Source organism: Pleurodeles waltl, chromosome 3_2 (assembly GCF_031143425.1).
Source record: "Pleurodeles waltl isolate 20211129_DDA chromosome 3_2, aPleWal1.hap1.20221129, whole genome shotgun sequence".
Lineage (NCBI taxonomy): Eukaryota > Metazoa > Chordata > Amphibia > Caudata > Salamandridae > Pleurodeles > Pleurodeles waltl.
In genome coordinates, this window is record NC_090441.1 from 48,448,679 (window position 1) to 48,470,835 (window position 22,157).

The 22,157-nt window shown below is 43.5% G+C and overlaps 1 protein-coding gene across 3 annotated transcripts in view; it reads right to left on the bottom strand.

The window, feature by feature from the left end:
* The window catches only part of POR (cytochrome p450 oxidoreductase), a 374,224-nt gene that overhangs the window by 231,776 nt on the left and 120,291 nt on the right, over nucleotides 1-22,157 (bottom strand). For all 3 annotated transcript variants that reach the window (XM_069226728.1, XM_069226727.1, XM_069226729.1), the window contains one exon: nucleotides 14,040-14,088. In XM_069226728.1, the coding sequence (XP_069082829.1) occupies nucleotides 14,040-14,088 (49 nt within the window). The remainder of the gene's footprint in view (nucleotides 1-14,039; nucleotides 14,089-22,157) is intronic.

Sequence of the window (22,157 nt, forward strand, 5' to 3'; positions counted from 1 at the left end):
GAGATGCGCACCGTAGTCTCTGCAGAGGGGACCGTGGGGAGATTTCCCCACCGACAGACACTGCCAGACAAGGTAACGCTGTGCGAGTAAAAGCGCCCTTCACAACGGTGGAGGCAGGTAAATATTCCTCCCACGGCTCTGACAAAAGCCTGAAAACGGAAGTGAGCTGCAGGTGGCTAGAGTCAGATTTCGCTTCCTCAGCAGAGGTTATACATTGCAAGAAACGAGTCTAGGGCAACAGAAAGGAGCACGACCAAGACTGCAGGCAGCCAATGCAGAGAAACAAATCTTCCTGCCTGGTCCTGCATCTGTTACACTCAATATGTTGTGCTCAAACTGTTAATCACATAATTGCAAAAGGTATATTAACAGACCTGCAGCAAAGCAACAAAGAACAAGACGAGCAACGTTAAGTAAGTGGAAACACAGGTCTCTCCTTTTAACTGCACGCAGTCGAGGCAGAGGTTCTACGACAACGAGGTCGCCAAAGGTACCCAGCCCACCGGAAATGTGTGCTTCTAAAGCATGTTTACAATGGCAGCTCCACCCTATGCTGCTCTGCAAGACTGCAGCGAACACGTGCCGGGAGCAGCGACAAATTGGGATTAAATAGATTTCCAACCGTCCCTATTCAAGCGCAATAATCTCAATTTTTACCGCAAAAAAATACTTTAACTATTTACCATCCAAAATTGGCTCACTTCAACGGACGTCAGTGAGGAACTACGTTCCTCCGATAATTTTATAAAAGTCTCCCTTTTACCGTTGACAAATGTTGGCATCCATGGAGCCGCACGCAATGATTAACAGACTTCTAGTATTGCCGATGATTACGTGCCATCCTTAAAAAAAAATCAACTTGGATTTTTACATGGAAGCTTCCAGGAACTTGTGATTTGACTTTGCAGAAATATCACTGCAAACCGTAGCGTTTACATAACTGAAGGGAATGTGGAGAAAAATGCAAGTGATGGCCATCTCTCGCTGTACAAACATTTCTTTAAGCATCGAAGTTATATTTATAGTCCTTCATTTTCACTCTCGTAAAAGCAATGTGATCCTTTTTATAGCGCATGCGAAGCTGCCTGTACTTTTGGTCCGCGCACTGAAATCAGCAATCTTTTCATATAAGAAATGGGCATTTTACACCCGGTACTGAAACCATTCACACTCATATGCCTATTCCCTCCGATGTAGAAGTATTAACAACCCCTAAATACGCCCACGCAACACCACTCCAACCTCCGTCCTGCAGCCTGAACAGTGGATTCTGAGTATGTGGATACACCTGAACAGGCACGGTGAACAAGCCGCCCCCCTCGTACAGAGGGTGGGGCAGTTAGAAAGTTTCCTCACTGACGCTGGTAATGAGGCGCCTGCCTCTGGGCGCTTCGTTACCCCTCTGTGGGTGTTACATGCTGCCTCACAGTCACTGCTGACAGGTGATCCAGCCTGCAAGAGGAGCGCTGTAGAATGCCTCACCCCCATTAAAGCAGGCCTCGCAGCCGCACAGGGTGCACACACTTGTCTTAGTAAAAGATATGTTGTCTTAGATAAGCTGCGCACAGGAAAGGGAAGGTGATGTAGAAATGAGGAACACAAACTACAGCCCACGGAACCCATTCATTGTCACGAACGTCTGTACAATTCAATCCGGCACGGTGGCCCCTGTGCTGTGTGCGGACAGGGTGTGCTGCAGCCGGCACACAAGCGCCTATTGTCAGGGAGCACAGGCGCGATCTTTTAACCGGTTTTTATTTTGCATATTTTATTGCGCGACAAGATTCGCTCTATTGCATGAAAGGGAGAATACTGTTGACCTCTCGCAGTGCCACGTCAGGTCTATTTCATAAAAGGGAGGATATTGTGAACTCTCACAGCGGTACGTCACGCAGTGGTTCCACAACTGTGTGCTTGTGCGGAGTGCCAATGGCTGGTTTTGAAGGCGCACCGCGGTGTCACGGTGCACGGGATGGGAACCCCCGCACCAGAATGTGTGTGGAATGTTACTAACATCATATTTCTCTGTTTTCTTGTGTTCTCTCAACAGTCTTCTGGTACATATTTCCTGAGAATTTGTAAGCAGTGCTCCATGAAATAACACAGCAACCTCCAAGCAAGTGTTGTTCTTCTAGTCTCCTATACAATGGGTCTCAACGATTCTATGCAACAAGCACATTACTTGTCTATATTAAATTATGTTGAAATCTTTTTGTGATAACTTTGTTGACACCAAAAATATACTGTTGGCTGTCCAAATTACTTTCACCAATTGCTTTTTGTTGTCTGTGTTTCTCTAGAATGGGTTTTGAAATAGAACTTGAAGCATATCCATTCCCATGTTATAACGACGGCACTGGTCTTCATACACTGCTTTTGATTTTCTTTTGATCATTAATATGTCTGACACACGTGGTGTCAAAGTCAACTGTCCTCAGAAGAGAGGCATTTAAATCAGAACACATGTAAAGGCCACAAACAGGCTCCCCCACAACCCCTCTCTTCCTTTCTCCTACGTGCCTGGCAACAGTATAATGCAACACATTTGTACTAAATCTACAGTTTACTTTGCTGTTTCTTTGCAAATGCAAAAACTTTTGACCAATCACTTTTTTTGACTCAGCAAGGTGTTGTATGCTTTCATGTAATAAATGCTACATGGATGGTCTCCCAATTCCCACTGATCAGTATCACACATGAACCGTCATTGATGGTCGTGATAAATAGGAACTGATTTACCAGGCAACATTCTAGCCAAAAAGCAGAGAGGGTGTTGCTGATAGAATAAATATTATCCCCACGAAAAAAGGAAGAATGGAGCGGAGTGGCAGGGAGAACAAGGATTTTTTTTCTCCATATGGATTCCATTAGGTCAGAAACGAGAATCTGGTTGAGCTCGCACTGGTGACATTCACTACGAGTTGAACAGGGACAAGAGCCCTTTCTTTGAATGGATGTCTTTCTCTTTTGGATGCACAGATAGTGCAGCTCTCTCCAATAATATGTGAAAGATGAGTATGGAATGAACTCACTGAGTAGTTCTCAACCAAGAGCTGGCTTTGTGGAGAACTGGGCTGGGGGAGAGGAGGGTGAAGGCAGCAGTGTGGCATCTAGAGCTCCTCAGCTGGTACCACTAGAATGTGATGACCGGATATCATGCAGGAGTCTGAACTTACCCACCAAGGTTTTGGCAGGATTTTCTGGCGCGTAATACTCCATTTGCAGGACTAGCATGAATATAAATCATAGGTATTTAGGCCTACACTGGAGATATAGTCAGGGGAAGGCTTTCCAAAGTCAACCTTCTTCCAGAGGCTGGATGGAATGATACTTGGCTGAGTAATTAGCTTCACCTTTTACAAGAGAAACCTGACAATCTGCTCAATAGTCTTTGATGGTTAGGGGATGAACATACCCTTGACTTGTGAGAGCCCCACAGCCCAAGTATGAGCTAACCTATCAAGACTGGCATTACTCCTAGGAAGATGAAGCATCGCATTACGCTGGAAGGCACCCACACTGCTCCTTATAGCTGATTGGCTCCAATTCTTGATCAAATGGACCACTACAGAAATCACAGCTCAGACGTGCATTCATAAACAGACAGGGCGAGGATGGTCTTTGACTTTCTGGGACACATTGCTCCTGGCACTCCAAGCCAAAACAGACTAGCGGCCCCACTGAAGATACACTGCCCGGATCCTGCTGATTACTGAGTAGGAAAGCATACATCACACTACACAAGAGACAAAATTGGACATGTGAACCCTCTGAGGACAATACGACTCACCTCAGCTGAGTTGTATAGATAAATAGGACAAGAGGACCTATCCATGAGCAGTCTGGCACACATACAATGGAGATACATGCACAGAAGCTGCATATGCGCAAATCAATATAGATGAGTTGGGATGAAAAAGAGGTTAAATGCTAATGGACTGAATAATAGTTTGGTGAATAAAACATAACAGATTGGAATTTCAAGGGATTAGTTGCAATGGGATTGTTATTTTAAAACAAAGCTCTAGATAGACATATGCTTATATGACCACTGCATCATCAATATGTATAACCATTTGATTAACAAGTACAACAATGTGTGCACATATTGCGGATGTTATGTTAAAACCAAATAAAGAGCTACTAAAAAAAAGTCTGTGCACCTGGGAAAGGGTCACAAATAAAACACACAAAAGGTGAGGGGAGGAATGCTTAAAGATTGTCTAAACACTGGCAGTTGCTCTGGGTAGCAGTCCAACCAATCGCTCTTCTGTCTACCATGCCACCTCAGTTTGGACCCACCCATAAGCAAATCTGTTTTGACCCTGCTCCAATAAGAACATTCCAGCCAAACTGCCAGGCCAGGTCCTCCCTAAACTAGACACAACCCAAGACGGGTTTCGTCCTGATTGGGGCTCCTCTATCAGATGTAGCTTGGTTCCAGTGGCACAGTAAACACAGGACCCACATCTGGGCGTAACATTGGCACAAACATTCAAACGAGGGGACCTGGCCTGACAGTCCAGGATGGCCAGGGGCAGGCTTAACAGGTGCCAATTCTAGCCCTTGCATACCATACACTCAAATTATCACTCCTCTGGTACAAGCTGTTTTGCACAGCAAAGATTTTGAGGGTTGGGCTGTAAGACAAATAGTGGATGGAAGAGAGAGATTGTTATTGCAATGGTCACTCCATGCAATTACTTCAAAGCATCAAACTAGCAAGATGTTTGTCGCCAATGTTATAGCTACGTTTTGATAGAGAGCAGACCAGGGTCGCTTCTGACCTAATGGTAAAGCTCTTCAACTGTCAGTAGGTTGAAAGTTCAAATTCCAGTACCTCATGACAGTGAGTGTTTTTTTCTAGTGATCTGTTCAAATATCCTAGTGAAGGAATATTGAAGTCTTTTCCCCTCAAAATCTGTGGCTTGAATGTCATAGCTAAGCCTGGACATTGCACAGTAAGGAGTCAAGTCACATCTGGCCTAGTGGTTAAGGTTTCAGACATGCACACTGAAGGTTAAGGGTTCCAGTCTAGGTGAGGCTGTGGTCATTTCCTGCTTTTGTTTCTTTTTAACTATAAATATTTAAGTTACATACTGAAAGGTGATATCACTCTTTTTAAGTGACAAAAACGTATTTTCTTTTCAATTTGTCTGGAAATATATCTTTCTAACTATATCATTCATCAAAGTCTAAAAATACTCTCACTCAATTTCTCTAAATTGGTCTCTCTCTCTATCTCACCTTCTCAGGGTTGGAGGGTTGGCCGCAGGCCAGGCCCTGCAGCCAACCCCACTGCGCACGGACGAAGGCCGCAGCAGCGCAAGGGTGGGTTGATATAGGGGGTTGGCCACAGGGCCTGGCTGCAGGCCAGGTCCTGTGGCCAACTGCTGCTGCACATGGCTGAAGATCTTGAGGGGCGGTGGTTGGATTAACATATTGTAATGAAAATTACTTTACGTAAAAAAAAATAAAAAAAAAACTTATAAAGTAACTGAAAAAAAAACCCAAAGGTTACAGGGACATTATAGTTAGGAAATTGAGACAAAGAAACCATAGAAATTCTCTTAAAAAACTAAAGGTTACAGGGATGCTCACATTTTAAATGTAGAAAACCATAGAAATTCACCTGTTATAGTTAGGATTATCTCAAGTAACTATAACTCATGCCCTGAGGTGAATTTAACTCGCACCTTCGCCATGCACTAATTACCCCACAATTTGCGGAACTCATGACATCTTTGATAACATTATTGATAAAATCAAGTTAATATTTGCAGTAAAAAAAAAAAAGAAAAATTGTGCATGGCAGGGTGCCCCGCTGTCCTACCCTCCATTTTCCATGTGCAGGACCCTATCCCCTCCCTCATGCCTTGCCTGGTCCATTGTCATGCCCCTGCCCTTCATGGTCCGCTATGCTGGTCAGCTTGCTGCCCTTGCCTTTCTTTCTGCTCTGCTCTCTGGTGTCGATGTACAAGGTGGTGTCCCCTCCCTATTCCTTTCCATGGGCTGCTGTGCTGCACTGCACTGCCATCCCACTTGCCTTGTGTGGTGTATTGTGCTGCTGCAACCCCTGATGACCCTAAGGTCAATTTGGAGCCCCTGCCTATCACTCTCCTGCCTTCCGTTATCCAAGTCCATGTCCCTAACCCATTCCACCTGACCTCCGTGATCCAATGTACCATACTTGCCAACAGTATGATCTTGGTAAGAGGAGGTTTTGAGGGGAAAAAAAAACGGGGAACTGATTTTCCCCATTGACATACATTCAAAAAGAGGAGATTATACGCAGGAGACAGATAAAATAAAGCCCTCTTGGGCTTAAAAACATCACGAGTCTCCTGCCTAAATCGGGTCTGTTGGCATGTATGATTATACTGCCACTGCCTCTTCCTTCTGCCCTCAATGGTCTGTTATATTGCCACAGCCTCTCTTACCTATCCTGCATGGTTAGTTTGTTGCCCCTGAGCCCCTTTCCCCTGCCTTCTATGGTCGGTTCTGCTGCCACTGCCTCTCCCGCCTGCCCAACTCAGTCAACTTGATGCTTCTGCACCCTCCTCCCCGCCCTCAATTATTCTAGTCCCTGCCCCTGACATCTGCCTCCCCACAGTCTTTTAATGAACCACTAGACTGCTAACATTCTATATTTATTACAAAAGTGTGGCACGTCTGATACTAAAACAGTAATACCCAAATCATTTCCTTTCGAAATTTTAAAAATGAGGGTCTTTTTTCCATAGAAATAATGGTTAATGCTCTAAAAAACGAAAATAAGGTTCTCAAATATTGACAAAGCATCTTTGAATTACTTGCTATCTTTAAGGTTTTTTTGTTAGCCAGTTGAATACTTGATTATTTATGTTTCACTTAGGGGAGAGGAGGTTGCGTTATGGGCAGAGCGGCAGACTCTGCAATTGGGAAACCAGGTTCCAGTTTCGGGGTCAGTTCCGCATCCTGTGATTCTGAGAAAATCACTTAATCTTTCCATGCCTGAAGCCCACAGGGAATGTGTCCTTGAATAATGTAACTGTTGATCATTTAATACCCTCCAATACCTTCGGGTCATGTCTGCACTATATAAAACTGCGACCCCAAAAAAAATAACTTCTGCCATTGGGCATTACTTGGGCTACATTTGGGCTCTTTTTTTATCTAGCGGTCATTTTGGGAGCTTCATTTGTTATGAAGATCCCTAATCTCCTCATTTACTGCAGTATCCACAGTAGAAAATGCTTTCAGTTTTCCACTTCAATTCCATAAAGATGGTGGTCAAATGTGACACAATTTTGGCATGAATTCAGAATGTTAGCACTCTAGCTGATCATTATAGCACTGCAGTAAACTGCTGATCTCCAGGGAGTTAACTGGCAGTCCGCTGCTGGTGTTGAAAGTGTATGTTTCAGACTACAATCAGAATGTTTTAATAAAATAGAAGAGGAAGATATTTAAGAACTCACATAAAGCATGTCCTAATTTTTCTTTCTACAACACTAACCATAATTCATATGACAAAATGAAACTACTCATTTTGATCCTTTCTAAAAACATTTTTTTTTAAATTTTTTTTTTACGTTTTACCAGTTTGATTTAATCAAGACGGCTTCAGTTGTTTCATACTTTTGCCTTAAGTGAGACTGTTAGCGCTCTAGTTGTTCTTTAGAACACTCTGGAAAGCAGCAGTAGAACACAAGGGAATCAACTGACAAGCTGCTCCTGTTGAAAGTACAACAGAAGGATATTTTAGAACTCACTTAAAATGTGTCCTATTTTTCTTTCTACAGCATTAACCATGATTTCTATGTCAAAATGAACCCCCTCATTGTATTCCTTTCTAAATTAAATATTTTAAGTTTTACCAATCTGAATCAATCAAGATGGATTCAGGTGTGCCATACTTTTAAGACTGTTGGCGCTTTAGTTGTTCTTTAGAACACTCTGGGAGGCTGCGGTTGAACTCGGGGGAATCAACTAACTGGCTGCTCCTGTTGGAAGTACATGTTTTACTGAGAATGTCAGGCTTCATTCTCATATAGCTGAGAAAGTGTGTGAATTTACAGAAAACATCCTCTCATTTTAGCTTCTGGGGCACCTTCCACAACCTCTATGGGAAAATCATGAGATAACAGTTTTCTCTCAAACATGATTCATGAAATCCCAGCAGGGTAAAATCATCTTAGTGAACACCACAATTCCTAAAATTAATATGGTACCATCAACAAATGATCAATATTCTAACTAAAGAATTTTAGCATCCTTTATGCATTCTCCTTTTCGTGACCCTCAAAACCTGCCATTCACTACAGCACATTTCAATGGGGTGGCATCATGTATATTGGTCTCAAAATGGCTGCCATCACTGCCTGGTTGGAGTGCTAACAGTCAAACAGATTTCATTAAGAGATATGGGCTAAGGCTCCACCCAGCTCTACAAATGTATTTTTCCTAAAATTTCTCAAAAACTACTGAACGGATTTACACCAAACAACAAAAAGAGCACTTTTTAGACTAATAACTACCTTTCTGCCAAATTTGGTGTAATTCCTTCCAGCGGTTCAGGTTGTAGTCGTGTCTAAAACTCTGTGAAATTACATAGGAAACACACTTTAGACCCCACCCCCCTGACGGATTGCCTCGAAACCGTTCATGCACAAGACCTGCGGTAACACTTTTTCTGGAAAATTTCATAAAGATCCAAACGGTGCCAAAGATATAGCCAAATAACAAAAAAAACATTTTTCTCACCAGATGGAATCGGTGCACAGTTACAGGCGCAGGACCCGTCAGTATGTCACAAACTGTAGAAACTAGAACGCCAGCACTCCAGTAGTTCTTTAATAGCTTTTTAGTAGCAGTGTATCAGCTTACATCCACGGCTACGCGTTTCAACCATTACGGTCTTCTTCCTAGCCCAACTGTTTTACAGAGGCCCCATCCCCAATAGAAAATATACTGTTTGGTTTACTAAACATAAAAGAAATATAAATGCCAAAGAAATACTATACAAATCCATCATACTATTCAAAAACAGCCGAATCTGGATATAAACAAAAGGATGTTCATTTTGTTGTTATTCCTAATTTTACGTTGCTCCATTTCCTGAACATATTAACCTATTAGTACTGTGTACCCTCCTATTATTACAGTATAGGTGTTATCTTTATTTGAAGCAAACTAATTTCCCTTGTTAATATCAACAAATGAGATGCCAAGTGGATATACAGCCTACTGGCGGTCGCCAGTAGGTAGTTATAATTAGGACCATTTTTTACACAGACTGAGCGTTTTTTGTTTTGCTAATAACTTTGGTGCCAATTGACGAATCTTCACGTAATTTTCAAAACGCATACTTTCGTCAGTTCAGCTGCTATCTTGAAATTTTCAGGGTGATCCATCAAGCGGGGGGCGACAAAAAGAAGGGGCGGGGTCACAAAACACCATTTCCCCATTCTACATCAATGGGATTTTTCAGATTTTTGAATAGGATTACATACAGCCTGAATCGCTAATCGTAATTCACCAAATTTGGCAGAAAGCTAGCTCTTGGTCTAGAAAGAGTGCTTTTTGTGATTTGGTGTACATCCCTTCAGTAGTTTTGGAGATATTAGAGTTTTAAAAAAATAGATATCTAGGGTTGCAGATCCTCCGTGGATCCAACTGCCCCCATGCTGATATCTGATTAGCTGCCAACACTTCAACAAGGAAATGTGGGCTGCCATCTTGGGACTCTGCTTTAGCCAAGTCCCACTAAAAAACAAAAAAGAAAAAAAAAAAAAAGGAAAATGGGCTGGAGTAGGGTCACAGTGAGCCTCTAGCCTTAGTCAAGGCGTCCTCAAGGACCCCACCAAGACTAAAAAGCATTTCTTTCTTTTCTTTTTTTTTTTTTTTAAAGTCTGGAAAATCCGCTGATTCGGATCCGTTGATTTTTCCAATCTATAAAAAAAGTGTTTTTCTGCCCTTTCTTTTAATTAGCTCCCAGGTGAGCCAGGTCCTGGGGGCATTGGGGGTTTTAAAAAGGAGGGGGTGCACGGGTCCCCCTCCTAAGGTTTCTATTAGCCCCAGGGACCACCACCTCCCTGGGGCAAATATTCAATTGTATCCGGGGGCCGCGCTGTGCTAAACTGCCCCACCCCACCCTACTCAGCCCCAGAAACCCCCACCCCTTCGGGCTACAACACAAGAATGCAGGGGTGCCATTGTAGATCCCCAGGGACCACCACCTCCCCGGGGCAAATGTAACATTGGAGGGGGCATGGCGTGGCCCCCCGCATTGAGCCAAGCATGGCCCTGGGGACAGGGCATAGCTGTTTGCTTTCCCTTGGTGGGAGCTGACAGTTTCCACCAAGCAAAAGCAAACCAAGTCTGCTTTCTGCAAGCTGGAGCTGTCAAACTGCTCCAGGTTGCAGAAAGCGGAGTTTTAATCTGTTTCGGTGCATGCAAATATGCGTGCAGGAAAACAGATGAAAATATTCCTCCTGCAAGCTGGAAGCTGCTATTTAAAGCTGCTCCCTGCTTGCGGGAGAAATGCTGCCTCCTGCAGGAGTCAGGAGCTGTCTTGGACCGCAGGAGCCTTGGTGCTACTTTCTGTAGCCCTCTCACTCTCTCTATTCCATCCCATAATGGTGGAAGATTGTGACCATGCTGTGCTGCGTGCACCACAGGGAAAGAGCAGAAATGCACCGTACTTATGAAATACAGTGCATTTTCAGCCTCTCTCCCTGCACTGGCTCCCTTTTGGCTGTCTAGCTCCAACGCGGACACACTTGCACAATGGTGCATGCAGTATTGGTTTTGTGCAGAAAGACTCCTTCCTGCACAACAACAACCCATTGAGTTGTTGAATGCAACACACATAGAAAGAGGAAAAAGTGAGGATTTTTACTCGTTGGACCTCCCCTGGGGAGGCTTAAGGTTTCGATATTCCCAGGTTTACATAGCCTTGTAAATCTGGGAATGTGTCAAAACCCATTGGTGCTGCATGGGAAAACCCACGACAATGCCCATGGAATGCCCCCCTAGAAAAAGAGTAAGGCAATGCAGCAACTTGTGCTGCCTTTCCTTACTCCATATCTATGAGGCCATAGAAAGCCACCGAAGTTGCTTTGTGTGGCCGCATAGATATGGGTCTGCACTCTGAGCTGCTGGAGCGTCAAAAGAAGTGATTCTCCAGCGGTTCATGGGGCTTGCAAATATGCCCTTAGTGTGATTATCTTAAAAGCCAGAAATGGTTGAAAATTTGAAAACAGACATGAAGCCTCTTGGGAGTTATGTAGTTAGTTGTCCAGTAGGCTATGTGCCTGCTTCAGATTATTTTTTTTATAACATGTAGGACAAAGAGAGCAGATCTTTCATTGGAAGTTTGATAGCATGGGTTCCACCAAACTGCCATCAACAAGATCCTCTCTCTGGCTATGGGTTAGATGGGATGGATCCAGAGTGTGGGCGATAGGCCCTGGCTTGTCTTCACAGGGCGCTGTTTTACATGTTTTACTTTGTATATACCCTGGCCACCCCACCAGAGCTCGTTTCAGATGATTACACCTCTTTGCTACCCGGGATTGGCTTGGAAAGAAGAGAAAAGTCCCTAATACAGTCAAACAATAGAAAACTTGTTTTTTGACATGCCTATATCTTTGACACCATTTGACGAATCTTCATAATTTATTCCCCTATAAAATGTGCCCCTGTGATTCTTGTTGCACACAGAAAGTTTCAGGGTGATCTGTCAAGCGGGGGCCGAGAAAAAGGGGTGTGTTCAAAAATTGTGTTTCCTATGTTAATCCCAATAGGACCTTTGAACAAGACTACAGCCCGAACCAATGGACATAATTACACCAACTTTGGCAGAAAGCTCGCTTTCGGTACGCAGATTGTGCTTTTGCTTATTTGGTGCAAGTCTGTTCAGTAGTTTTGTAGATATTAAAGGGAAATAAATTTGGATATCTCTGGCCACGAGGACTTTGCAAAAAAAGTTTGTGCAGGGAAATGCACAGTTCTGATTGGCTGCCAACAATTCAAACCAGAACGAGTGGGCAGCCATCTTGGGATTCTGCTTCAGCTGACTCCCACTAAAAAAGTTTTAAAAAAAAGAAAAAAAATTAAAAAAACAAGGGGCCAGAGTAGGGATACCCTGACCCCTTAGCTCTGCTGCTCGGGTGCCAGAGGGAGAGCTAAAAAAGCATTTTAAAAAAAAAAGAAATATTTGCCACAAAATCCCTCCCGTGCTGTTTTTTTTTTTTTTTTTTTTTTTTAATAAGCCCACAGGTTGGCCAGGTCACAGTGATTTTTTTAAAATTATTATTATAAATAGGGGGGCATCATGCCCCCCACCCTCTCAGTCCCAGGGACCACGACCTACCTGGGGCAGTATGCAAAAGTAATGTATCGCCATCTCCCTGGGGGCAATGGGGAGGGAGAGAGGGAGAGATGTTATAGGGGTTGACCGCAGGGACTGGCCACATGACAGGCCCTGTGGCAAACCCCCGCTGAGTACGGCAAAAGACTGTGCGCAGTGCAGTGTTAGGTGGTTAGAGGGGTTGGCTGCAGGGCCTGGCAGTACATCAGCTCTGCGGCCAAATGTCGCCGCGCACGGCCTTGTGGTGGTTGGATTAACATATACTAATGAAAATTACTTTGTTAAAAAAATTAAAAAAACAAGAAATTCACTGAAAAAAAAAAAAAAAAAAACAGAGGTTACACAGACTTTATAGTTAGGAAACAGAATTAAAGTAAATATAGAAATTAACTTTTAAAAAAACCAAAGGATACAGGGACGTTATAGTGAGGTTCTGGATTTACTCATACAAAACCATAGAAATTCAGCAGTTATAGTTAGTTATTTTAGGTAAATATAACTCACGCCTTATGGTAACTATAACCCGCACCTCTGCCATGCACAGCTTTTTCTTCAAAAATTTGACTGCTAATTCTTCATTTATAGTTTTAAGGATGCTGTGGAAGTTGTCATGATTGCTGTAATATCTGGGGTAATTAGCAGTGCATGTTTCTTTAATCCTATTTCCTAACTATAACGTCTCTGTAACCTTTGTTTTTTTCAGTGGACAAAAAAAAATATATATATATATATATATATATATATATATATATATATATATATATATATATATATATATTCTACTGAAAAATAGTGATGTCATTTGAGATGTCATCAGTGAGGTCATAAATTATATCATAAAACATGCCATTAGTGATGTGAGGTCATACGCAGGGCAGGCATAGTTAGCTCTATTAACTATACAACTGTTGAAGTTCTGTTTTTTTTAGTTCAAAACCTTAATGTTAGCACTCACATATTCACCTAACTAGATCGTTACATTAACCTTTGTTTTGCTTTCAGTGTGTGTGTATATATATATATATATATATATATATATATATGTTTATACTTAGTGTAAAATGCTTACATTTTCGTGGTAAAGGCATACTTGTAAAAAGAAAAAAAAAAAAAAGCATTGTAGAGACTTTCATTGTAAAGTCTCTGTAGTGATTCCAGAGTCGTCGGAGAGGCATTCGTTATAAACGGAGTTATGATTCCGTCATACATCTCATGTGGCGAGGCCAGTTTTCTTTTCAACATGAAATATTTACTAGACAAAACTCAGGGACATAAAGTGATTTCACTATAATCACGTTTTTTTAATCGCGAGATTAAGCGGAAACCGGCACTGGTCTTCCACATCGACGTCTTAGCCAGCAGACCACATGTCCTTCCCACAACGGGACTCGGCCACAGCTCACAGAGTGGCCTGAATAGTTTAACTAATTGCCCTTGTCACGCAGGAGCAGCAGCTTTACCGTGCTTTACGGTAACACCCACTAGGGTGACGCGTTTTAGAAACGGAGAACGCTGAGAGGGAAGGGAGTGGTCCTTATGCTGCCCGGCAGGTGGTCGGGGACCAGAGGTCAGGTTCTTCACTTGCATAACCTCATGAGGAGTAGGGGGGGGGGGGGCTGTAAATGGACAGCTATTTGGAGACATTTCTAACAGAAAGAGAAAGGGAAAGGGAAATGTCACGTACCGTTTTCTTCATCTTTTCCACAAAGCTGTTGTCTCGAACAGATGTAGCTCTGTGGAGAGAAAGCAAACAAGCAACTTAGTCTTTCTTCAACGTTTCAAGTTACATCAACATTGAGATGAAGTGTGGGGAAAAAACATGTCTGATGTCTCATATCCTATTGCTACACTGCAGACATATCATCACAGCAATGACGTGTCCCCTGGGGTGAATGGACTTGTGGCCCGTGATCTACAGCAGAAAGAGCAATGCCAAGGATGGGAAAACTATGAGTAGAAGTGAGAGAGTGAGATAGACAAACATGGACCCTGAAGAGATGATGGACGTGAGGCCCAAAACACAAAGGCGACCAGTACACGTTCTACTGCAGTAGCACATGCTGTGTACCAATGAATCATCTCTTAGCATCAGAGAACACGAGGAACTAATGCACCTTAAAAGAGAAAGCACGCGTGTGTGTGGCCGCTTTTTATGAGGACAGGGCATCTCTATACTTCCTCCATCGACACTTAGCCACCACTTCGGCCCTAGTGTACATGGTGTGCTCATCCCTCGTTCTGGCCTCCCGCTCTACACCTGCACACCAATAAAGGCCCGAGCATCGGGCCATGGAGCAGCAAGCCCAGAGGGTTGCGCAGCACCCTCTGAGAACAGCAGTGCTCACATGGTGACAGCACTCGCTGCACATACTAAGGTGAAAAACTGCAGTTTACTTTATGGATAAAAAACGAACTTGTACTGCACTTACCATGATGCACTGGGGCTGACTGCATGCTGGAGTGTGAGGCAGGGTGCTCCATTTCTGTTTTTTTTCCTTCTAATTGTCACAGACTGTGTTACAACAAATGCAAAACATGAACTTGTGCCCACACCAACAACTTCTCTCTCCTCTTTCTATTCCTTTTTAACCCATCTCCTACATTTCAATGCAGACAAGACTTACAGAGCATGAAGCCCAACAGTGGCGCTTCCGCACAGCTCTAATGTCGAATGAGAAGTACAGAGTAAAGAAAGGCTTGCTCAATCGTAAGAAATAAAATCTGAACAATAAACGTCTTAATGGAGAGCTAATGTATAGCGATAGCCTGAACGTGCCCTTGTGTCACACTTCATCGTCCGTCACACTGACAGGCGCTGCACCCCACACAAGAGCCTCTGGGCATCCACACAGGGCTCCAAATTACGGCCCACACAAGCTCACAGCAAACACCCGGCCAACTAAGCATTCTCCCAGGGTGTAGTACGTGACGCGTTTCTGCACACACCGCGGGGTGCAAAGCGCTATATAAACGTTGCTACTCCTCCTCCTCCATCTTACACAACCGAGTCCTAACATAAAAGATGCGAGAAAGGCATCCATAAAGCCATCGTTACAGATGCGGAACATGCTCCTCCTTCCAAATAATGAGCTTCTTACCAAACTATGCTGCTTTGCACCTGAGACTAAGAACAACCCTCTGCTTTCCCTCGCATACAAAGAAACGCACTCGTTGAAATATATACTATTCTATGTTTTCACTACTCAAGAATTTGACGTAGGTGGCGGGTTGAAGACGTTTCACCGCGTGACAGGAGTTTCACCAAACCCCGAGCACAGGGTGCTTCACATAGGGTACTTTAAAGCCTCTCGCTCACACAACAGCTGAACTTCACAAACACGGACTCCTGACTCAGGGAACCGGAAGTGCGAGCGTTCACACGCAAACTCAGGCCAGGGGTACATGAAGGGAGCAGATATGTGATCTTTCCCCAAGAGCCACGATTCAAAATTAGATACAAATAAGGGGGTGGGCGGAGGGTGAGAACGGTAAGAAGAGCCTTTCCTTGCACACAGTGAACTATGAAAGATTCTGAATGTACTTTTGTGGAAAATATAAAGCTGTGATTGGACCATTATTAATCACTAGCGTCAAATCACCAGGTTCCTTATGGGACAAGAATAAGACCCTAAGAGCTCACTTCAAGTTATTGTCTAAATGGGCACAGCTTCAGATTGAGCTCTTGCAAGGTATTGTATCTCGCATTGCAGGAGGTGCTTTTCAACCAGGGAATCAATCTCTTGTACTTTCAAGACGGTTCCATGAAAACTTACTGTTCGCAGGAATTCCTAAAATCCACTAACAACTCTCAAAGAATACTTAACTGCATGGGCTGGGTTACCCCTGGCTCAAGGCGTTTAATCACACCTTCCCTATCTGATCGCACTAACTGGTGAGTTACCATTGCAATCAATGTCTATAAGAAAACATTGATTGTGCACAAGGGTCTCCACTCTGAAGGCCAAACCTAGCTACCCCAGACAGGACCTGAGAAACAGAGGATACCTGTGCCAACTTTGGAGCACGGACTCACTTCCACTTGAAATACAATCTTTCAAACACAAAGAAAGTAAAATAGACCTTCGACAGGAGTGCCCTGGTAGTGGTGGTACTCCAATGACCCTCATGATAACTACCTTTTGTAATACCTTGAAATAAATAATTAAAGAGACCCCAGTTCAGTACCAAGCCATTCCATCATGAAAGTCTGCAATCATGCAAATAAGATGTATGCCTTTCTTCATGACTATAAACAGATGTGTTTTTCATACAATGTAACCCAATTTTCAGGTCATATACCTGCATTAGATTTGCACGTCCTGCCACAAACTGACTGGCTCGTATTGTTGTGATATTCTGTTTACGTCGTGAGGGCTATGTTATATGGGGTGTTTCTCTTCTAGCTGACAACCTAGTATTCCGTATCTCTCTGGTTCACTTCGGGGCAGCTGGTCTGTGCTTTAAAAAATGCTGATAAATAAAAATAATAAAACCATTTACGCGAACAAAATTCTAACCAAACAATCAGAGCATACTACTACAATGTGAGAAGTACCAGACATGAGAGAATACCATTTTCTGTGACATGACACACTGGGAGATTGGAAGGATACGTCTTGTTTGTCCAGCATTACATGGAGGTAATGTTTTATTAGGCAGGATCGAAGAACTTGTTCATTTTCTTTAATTCAAACACTCATAAAGGGCGTGAATGTTAAGGTATGCTTCAGTGTGTGAAGTGATGCATTGAGCGATAAAAGAAAAGTATGGAAATTGTCTGATTACTCAACAGTAACACTTGTTACTCTGAATCCAGATCTTTCTCATCACAATTCTTACTACAGTGAGGTGAAGCCTCATCTTTACAAAAGGTGCACTTGCCCTAGTTTAGATGAAGAATGATGATGCCTTTTTAAGCAGCTCTGTTACTCTCAACAGATCTAGTTATGAGACAAGAAACTACTTCTCTAGAAGTTACAACACTGAAGTGCACTTATCCCAACACATATGCCCACCCTTTCCAGTTATAGATCTTCAAAGAAGGGGCCAATCAATGTTTTTTGATCAACGGGTGGAAGCTCAGCATGAGTCCTCCGATCATGAAAAATGTCTACAGACTAAGAGTAATGTTGTTGTAACTTTAATTTACTCTGATGACCTGGATATTTCCCCATTTCTAGCCTATTACTTTCAACAGAGAGAGAAAAGAGAAACACAACACTGAGCAGTTTGGTCATAAACAAATTGGGTGAGTGAACATCTTGGTCAAATGTTGCCTTGCTCAAGGGAGAAGATTTGAGAGAATGGTGTGTACCCCAAGTCTGGGGGAACCAAGATCTGGCATAAGTCTCACAGATGTGTCTTGAGAATGCCATCAAACCCACCATGACCCATGAAGAGTGTCTCTAGATACCACAGTGTGGTTGGGATCCTTGATGATGCATTACATTGTTCATCTGCCTTGGTGGCCTTATCAACTGTCCCAGCTGGCATCATTACCTCAAACTTTAGAAAAAGTTGATCTGAGGAACAGAGATCCTTAAGTCTTTGCAGATGAAAACACAAAGTGAATTGGTCATCCGGATTCTGCAACTACACCCCAGATAAAACAGCATGAAAACATTGAAAAGACACTGGGAGGATGATCATTGTTTTAAATGGAACTCAAAAACACGTATGGAACAAAAAGGGGGAGGGGTAAAGAACCAGCCCACTCCTGTGGAATTATGTGAGAGATTATGAGGTACAAATCATTGGCTCTTCATAAATATAGAACTCTGGTTCCTGATATGGGATTCCAAAAGTAGTCTTCCAAGAAAAAATGTTTATGTCATAGAGGGCCAAACTCATATAATGTTTTGCATCCTTCTGACCAGAGCCAAATGATGGTCCTAAGATTCTGCAATAGCTGTATAGAAAGTATCTGCCTGTTACTGTACAACTCAATAGCAGCAAACAAAATGTTGCAGTTACCCATCCACACTCACCACCTAAGCCTGGTGTTACACACAATAAATTACAACATTCACTGAGAAAGTGAGCAGGTTGATGTTTTTTTCCAGTTTTCAGTGCCAGACTGCCAACCACTTCCTTCTGTGTTGAGTTCTGGTACAGGATTTCCTTGCAGCTTTAAGTACCGCCACAGTCTGTAAATACCTACATGTTGAAAGGCCGTTCCACAGAAACCATATGCTGAAGCCACACGAAGGAGAGAGGGATACCACACACACAGTAATTTCCTCTATGTACAGGAGGCCTCTGCTCTCGGGGCGGTGGATGTGGTCCCACTGTATGAGATAGAGCTGATTAAACAACCAGACTTGGTGAGGTCAAGTCGAAGGTTTATTAGGATTACAGAGCACCTTGGGATGTACCTGATCTTTTTGATCTAAGCTATATAGAAATTGAACCAGCTAATCCAGCATCTTGCCATACTCGATCAAACGCGTGGAGCACAGGACAGGGATGTTTCATGAAGCCTGTTTTCAACCAGCCACAGTCCACTGCAACAAACAAGGAGATGAGCAGGACCAAAGCCGATCGGTATATGGCGGCACAGTGGGTGAAAATCAATGAAGTGGAATGCGTCCCGAGCTCGTGCCAGTGGCTCAGATTAATTGAAGCATTCCTTTCGTCACCTTGTTATTTGTTACAGAAGAAGAAGAACTTCACTTTTATATTAACAGGTAGTTTTATCAAGCAACTGAATACTACTTAGATAGTTACCTTAAACACTAGAGCAGCGTCATTCACATCCAATTGGAGGGAGGCAACATAAAAGAAATCCAGAGCATTCAGGAAAAGGTTATCGGCCAAAGAATGAACGCTCTTCCATGTACGCAGGAACACAGGGAGAGGTGCAAGGGGAAAGACAGGATGTTTGTCATTCCTTGTACCCTCAGACACAACACTGATGGATGGATGGGCGTAGCTGGATTTAGTGACACAGCACGGCCGAACAGCCCGAGTATGTTTCTCATTCCATGCAGCGATGCATGAAGACGGGAGATAAATGCTGCGACAGCTTTTGTATTTCTTGACAGGGCAGAGGAAGACGAGATAACCCGGCCTCGGGATGTTTTGCTCCTTGATGTGCTGATGTGAGAGGCAGCTGAGTGACTCGGTAGAGGGCCTTCCTAGTCTACTGCTGACCTGTCAGGCCCGCCCCATGGCAGCTCTTTCTGCAGTGTGGGCACGTCTTGAAAGCAGGCGATGCCCATAGGGCTGGTAGGACAGGCCAGAGGCGGCCCGGTTTGCTGATTCTTTGCGGGGTTACTTTGTGGTCTGCCGGGCACGTTTTAACTGTTGATTTCCCTGATTAAGACAAATATTGTCCTGCAGCAAGCTCAAATTCACGCAGTCTTCTAAACCTTGAAAACCACTTATAGTGTCTTTTAAAGTTCAAAGGTGCCCTAATTTACACATACGAGTCGCTTATTTAGCTTTCCCTTTCACTGATGGGGCCGCTTTTAGGTGCCCGGCCCTAATTGCTGTCCAAGCCCGACTCTGCATACCATACTAGATTTTTTTTAAGGGCACCTTCGTATTCAGCTGCCAGAGTATAACTAAGAACACAATATTAGAGAGCTTCTCGGGTGCGGCCCCGTCTGAAGAAACCAAACAGGAACACAGCCTATCAGTACACTCATGAGAAACAGGAACCACTGGGACGGGCGGGTCAACAAAGCAAACAAGTGATAAGAGAGACCAGGGAAAACGGGAAAGTAGTGATGCATGGAAGGAAGGGGTAGGAAGGGGCAGGAAAGGCTCGGGAGCTCCTTGGAGATTGTGACACGGCCTGGCACAGAAACGCAGAGCACAGAGCTGCTGGAGAAAGGCAGGAACTTCTGAGAGGAGGAAGAGAAGATGGACGTTCGGATCACTAATAGATGTGCAGAACCCGCGAGGGTCGGGTAAGTTTCGATGAATTCCAATAACGCAACTCTGGACAACTTAACACTGTTGGAGTATATAAAGCCGAAGGCAACCTGCTGGCAGGCAACTTCTGACGGCTCCAACCACGCGCTTGGGTCTGTGAATGTCCACGACACCATACATTAGAAACATGAGAGTATGGGAAGCACTACCCCACAAAGTATACCAACAGACGTTAGACTACAACATGGCCTTTATAGAACCAAATTATATAAAGGGTACAAAGTTCACAGATTTCCCTAGGAATCTACAGAGGAGGGTTGTCTAATGTGATGCAGGCGGGGCTGAACCATGCTAGATTTTTAGGATGACACATAAGGCATATAAAGATGCAATGAATCTAAACGCAATAGAATCTAGAAAATATGACATTGATCTTGCCCTCTTGAACCTATGTTCAACATCCCTGCAGTAGAGGAACTCCACGTTAGTGGTCATTAACAGCCAGTGGATCGTCCTCCAGTGGTGACCTGTCCTTCAGGCTGGTGGAATTACAGGGCAATTGTAAGTCACCAAGACGCAACTATCACAAACAAAAAAAGGCGAAGTGTCGTTTTATATTCAGTGGGCTCATGGAAGCCTTCAGAAAAACATTACAACCGTCCATCCCAATAGCAACAGCTAAAGCACAGATGGACTGCAGGCTTTGTTTGCCGCTGAATCACGGCGATGTGAGCTCTAAGTGGACAGGGAAATTGATTAAATGAAAAGCTCATGGGAGAACTTGATTCGGATACCAAATCTTTAACCTAGAAGTGTTTAATATTCAGAATTATATTTATCTTTACATTTAATTCTGGTGCTGAATATTGATGGATATAAAAAAAAAAAACCTATTGTATCAACACAGCAGCTTACTGTAGATGTTGAACATAAAAACCTTTCTAAATAATTTATTTGTCCCGCTACATCAATACCCCATCCAAATCAACATCACATACTTCACTCAAAATGTCCCAAATGAGAACAAGCAATAGTAAGGCCTATAGGCTTAACATTCACTTTCAAGGGCTGACAAATCCAATAAAAATGAACGGTGTACTTTTCAGATGAAAAATAAACCCTCATGAATTAACTCGAGGCTGAGAGTTCTACTCCAAGCAGCCCATAGAAAGAAGATAAGACTAACATGCTCCTGTGGGCTAATTCAAGATGCAACTGAAAGAGTATTAATACAAATATGAAGGTTCCTAAGACAAAGAAACAGACAGCTAAAAGAGGCTGGATGGAAGTTCCTCAGAGTATGCATAGAATACAATGTGTTTGCCATTCATACTAATGGCACAATTACACATCAAACCTAAAAAGGGAGAAACATTACTTCCACTCAACATATCTAGACCCCCTCCACCCCCCAAAAAAAACCTGTCATTGCTCAGTCAGGCTCCCACTAATGGGAAATCCATGAACATAAGGACCAAGAAGAGCCGAAGAAGTCAGAACTGTGGACTGCTGGTGGGCTTTTGGTACAAAACCCTGCCTGCCAGCTCATGTCCCAACAATCGCAACAACCTGACTCGTCTCGATCTGTGCACACTCCAAAAGCCTGGGGGCCTTCAGCACTTCGCCAATTTGTCGTGATCTCCCTTGAAGTGGAGGAGCCACATTTCTGCACCCTGCTGGCACCAACCGCAACATCCAAGTTCACAGTTCTGATGACCACTGGGTTGGCCGACGCAGAAGCCGCCCAGGAAGAGGTCACCATGATCCAGGAGGACAGATCAGTCTCCCCCACCAAGTGAGAAGACAGCAAGACCCACCGGAGCTGTTCTGCACCAATAACCACAGTAGCAGACCGCTTGCAGCAACCAATGCTTGTTTGTAGTCCAATCCAGACTCTAACACCAAAACAGAGAACCAGCCAGCA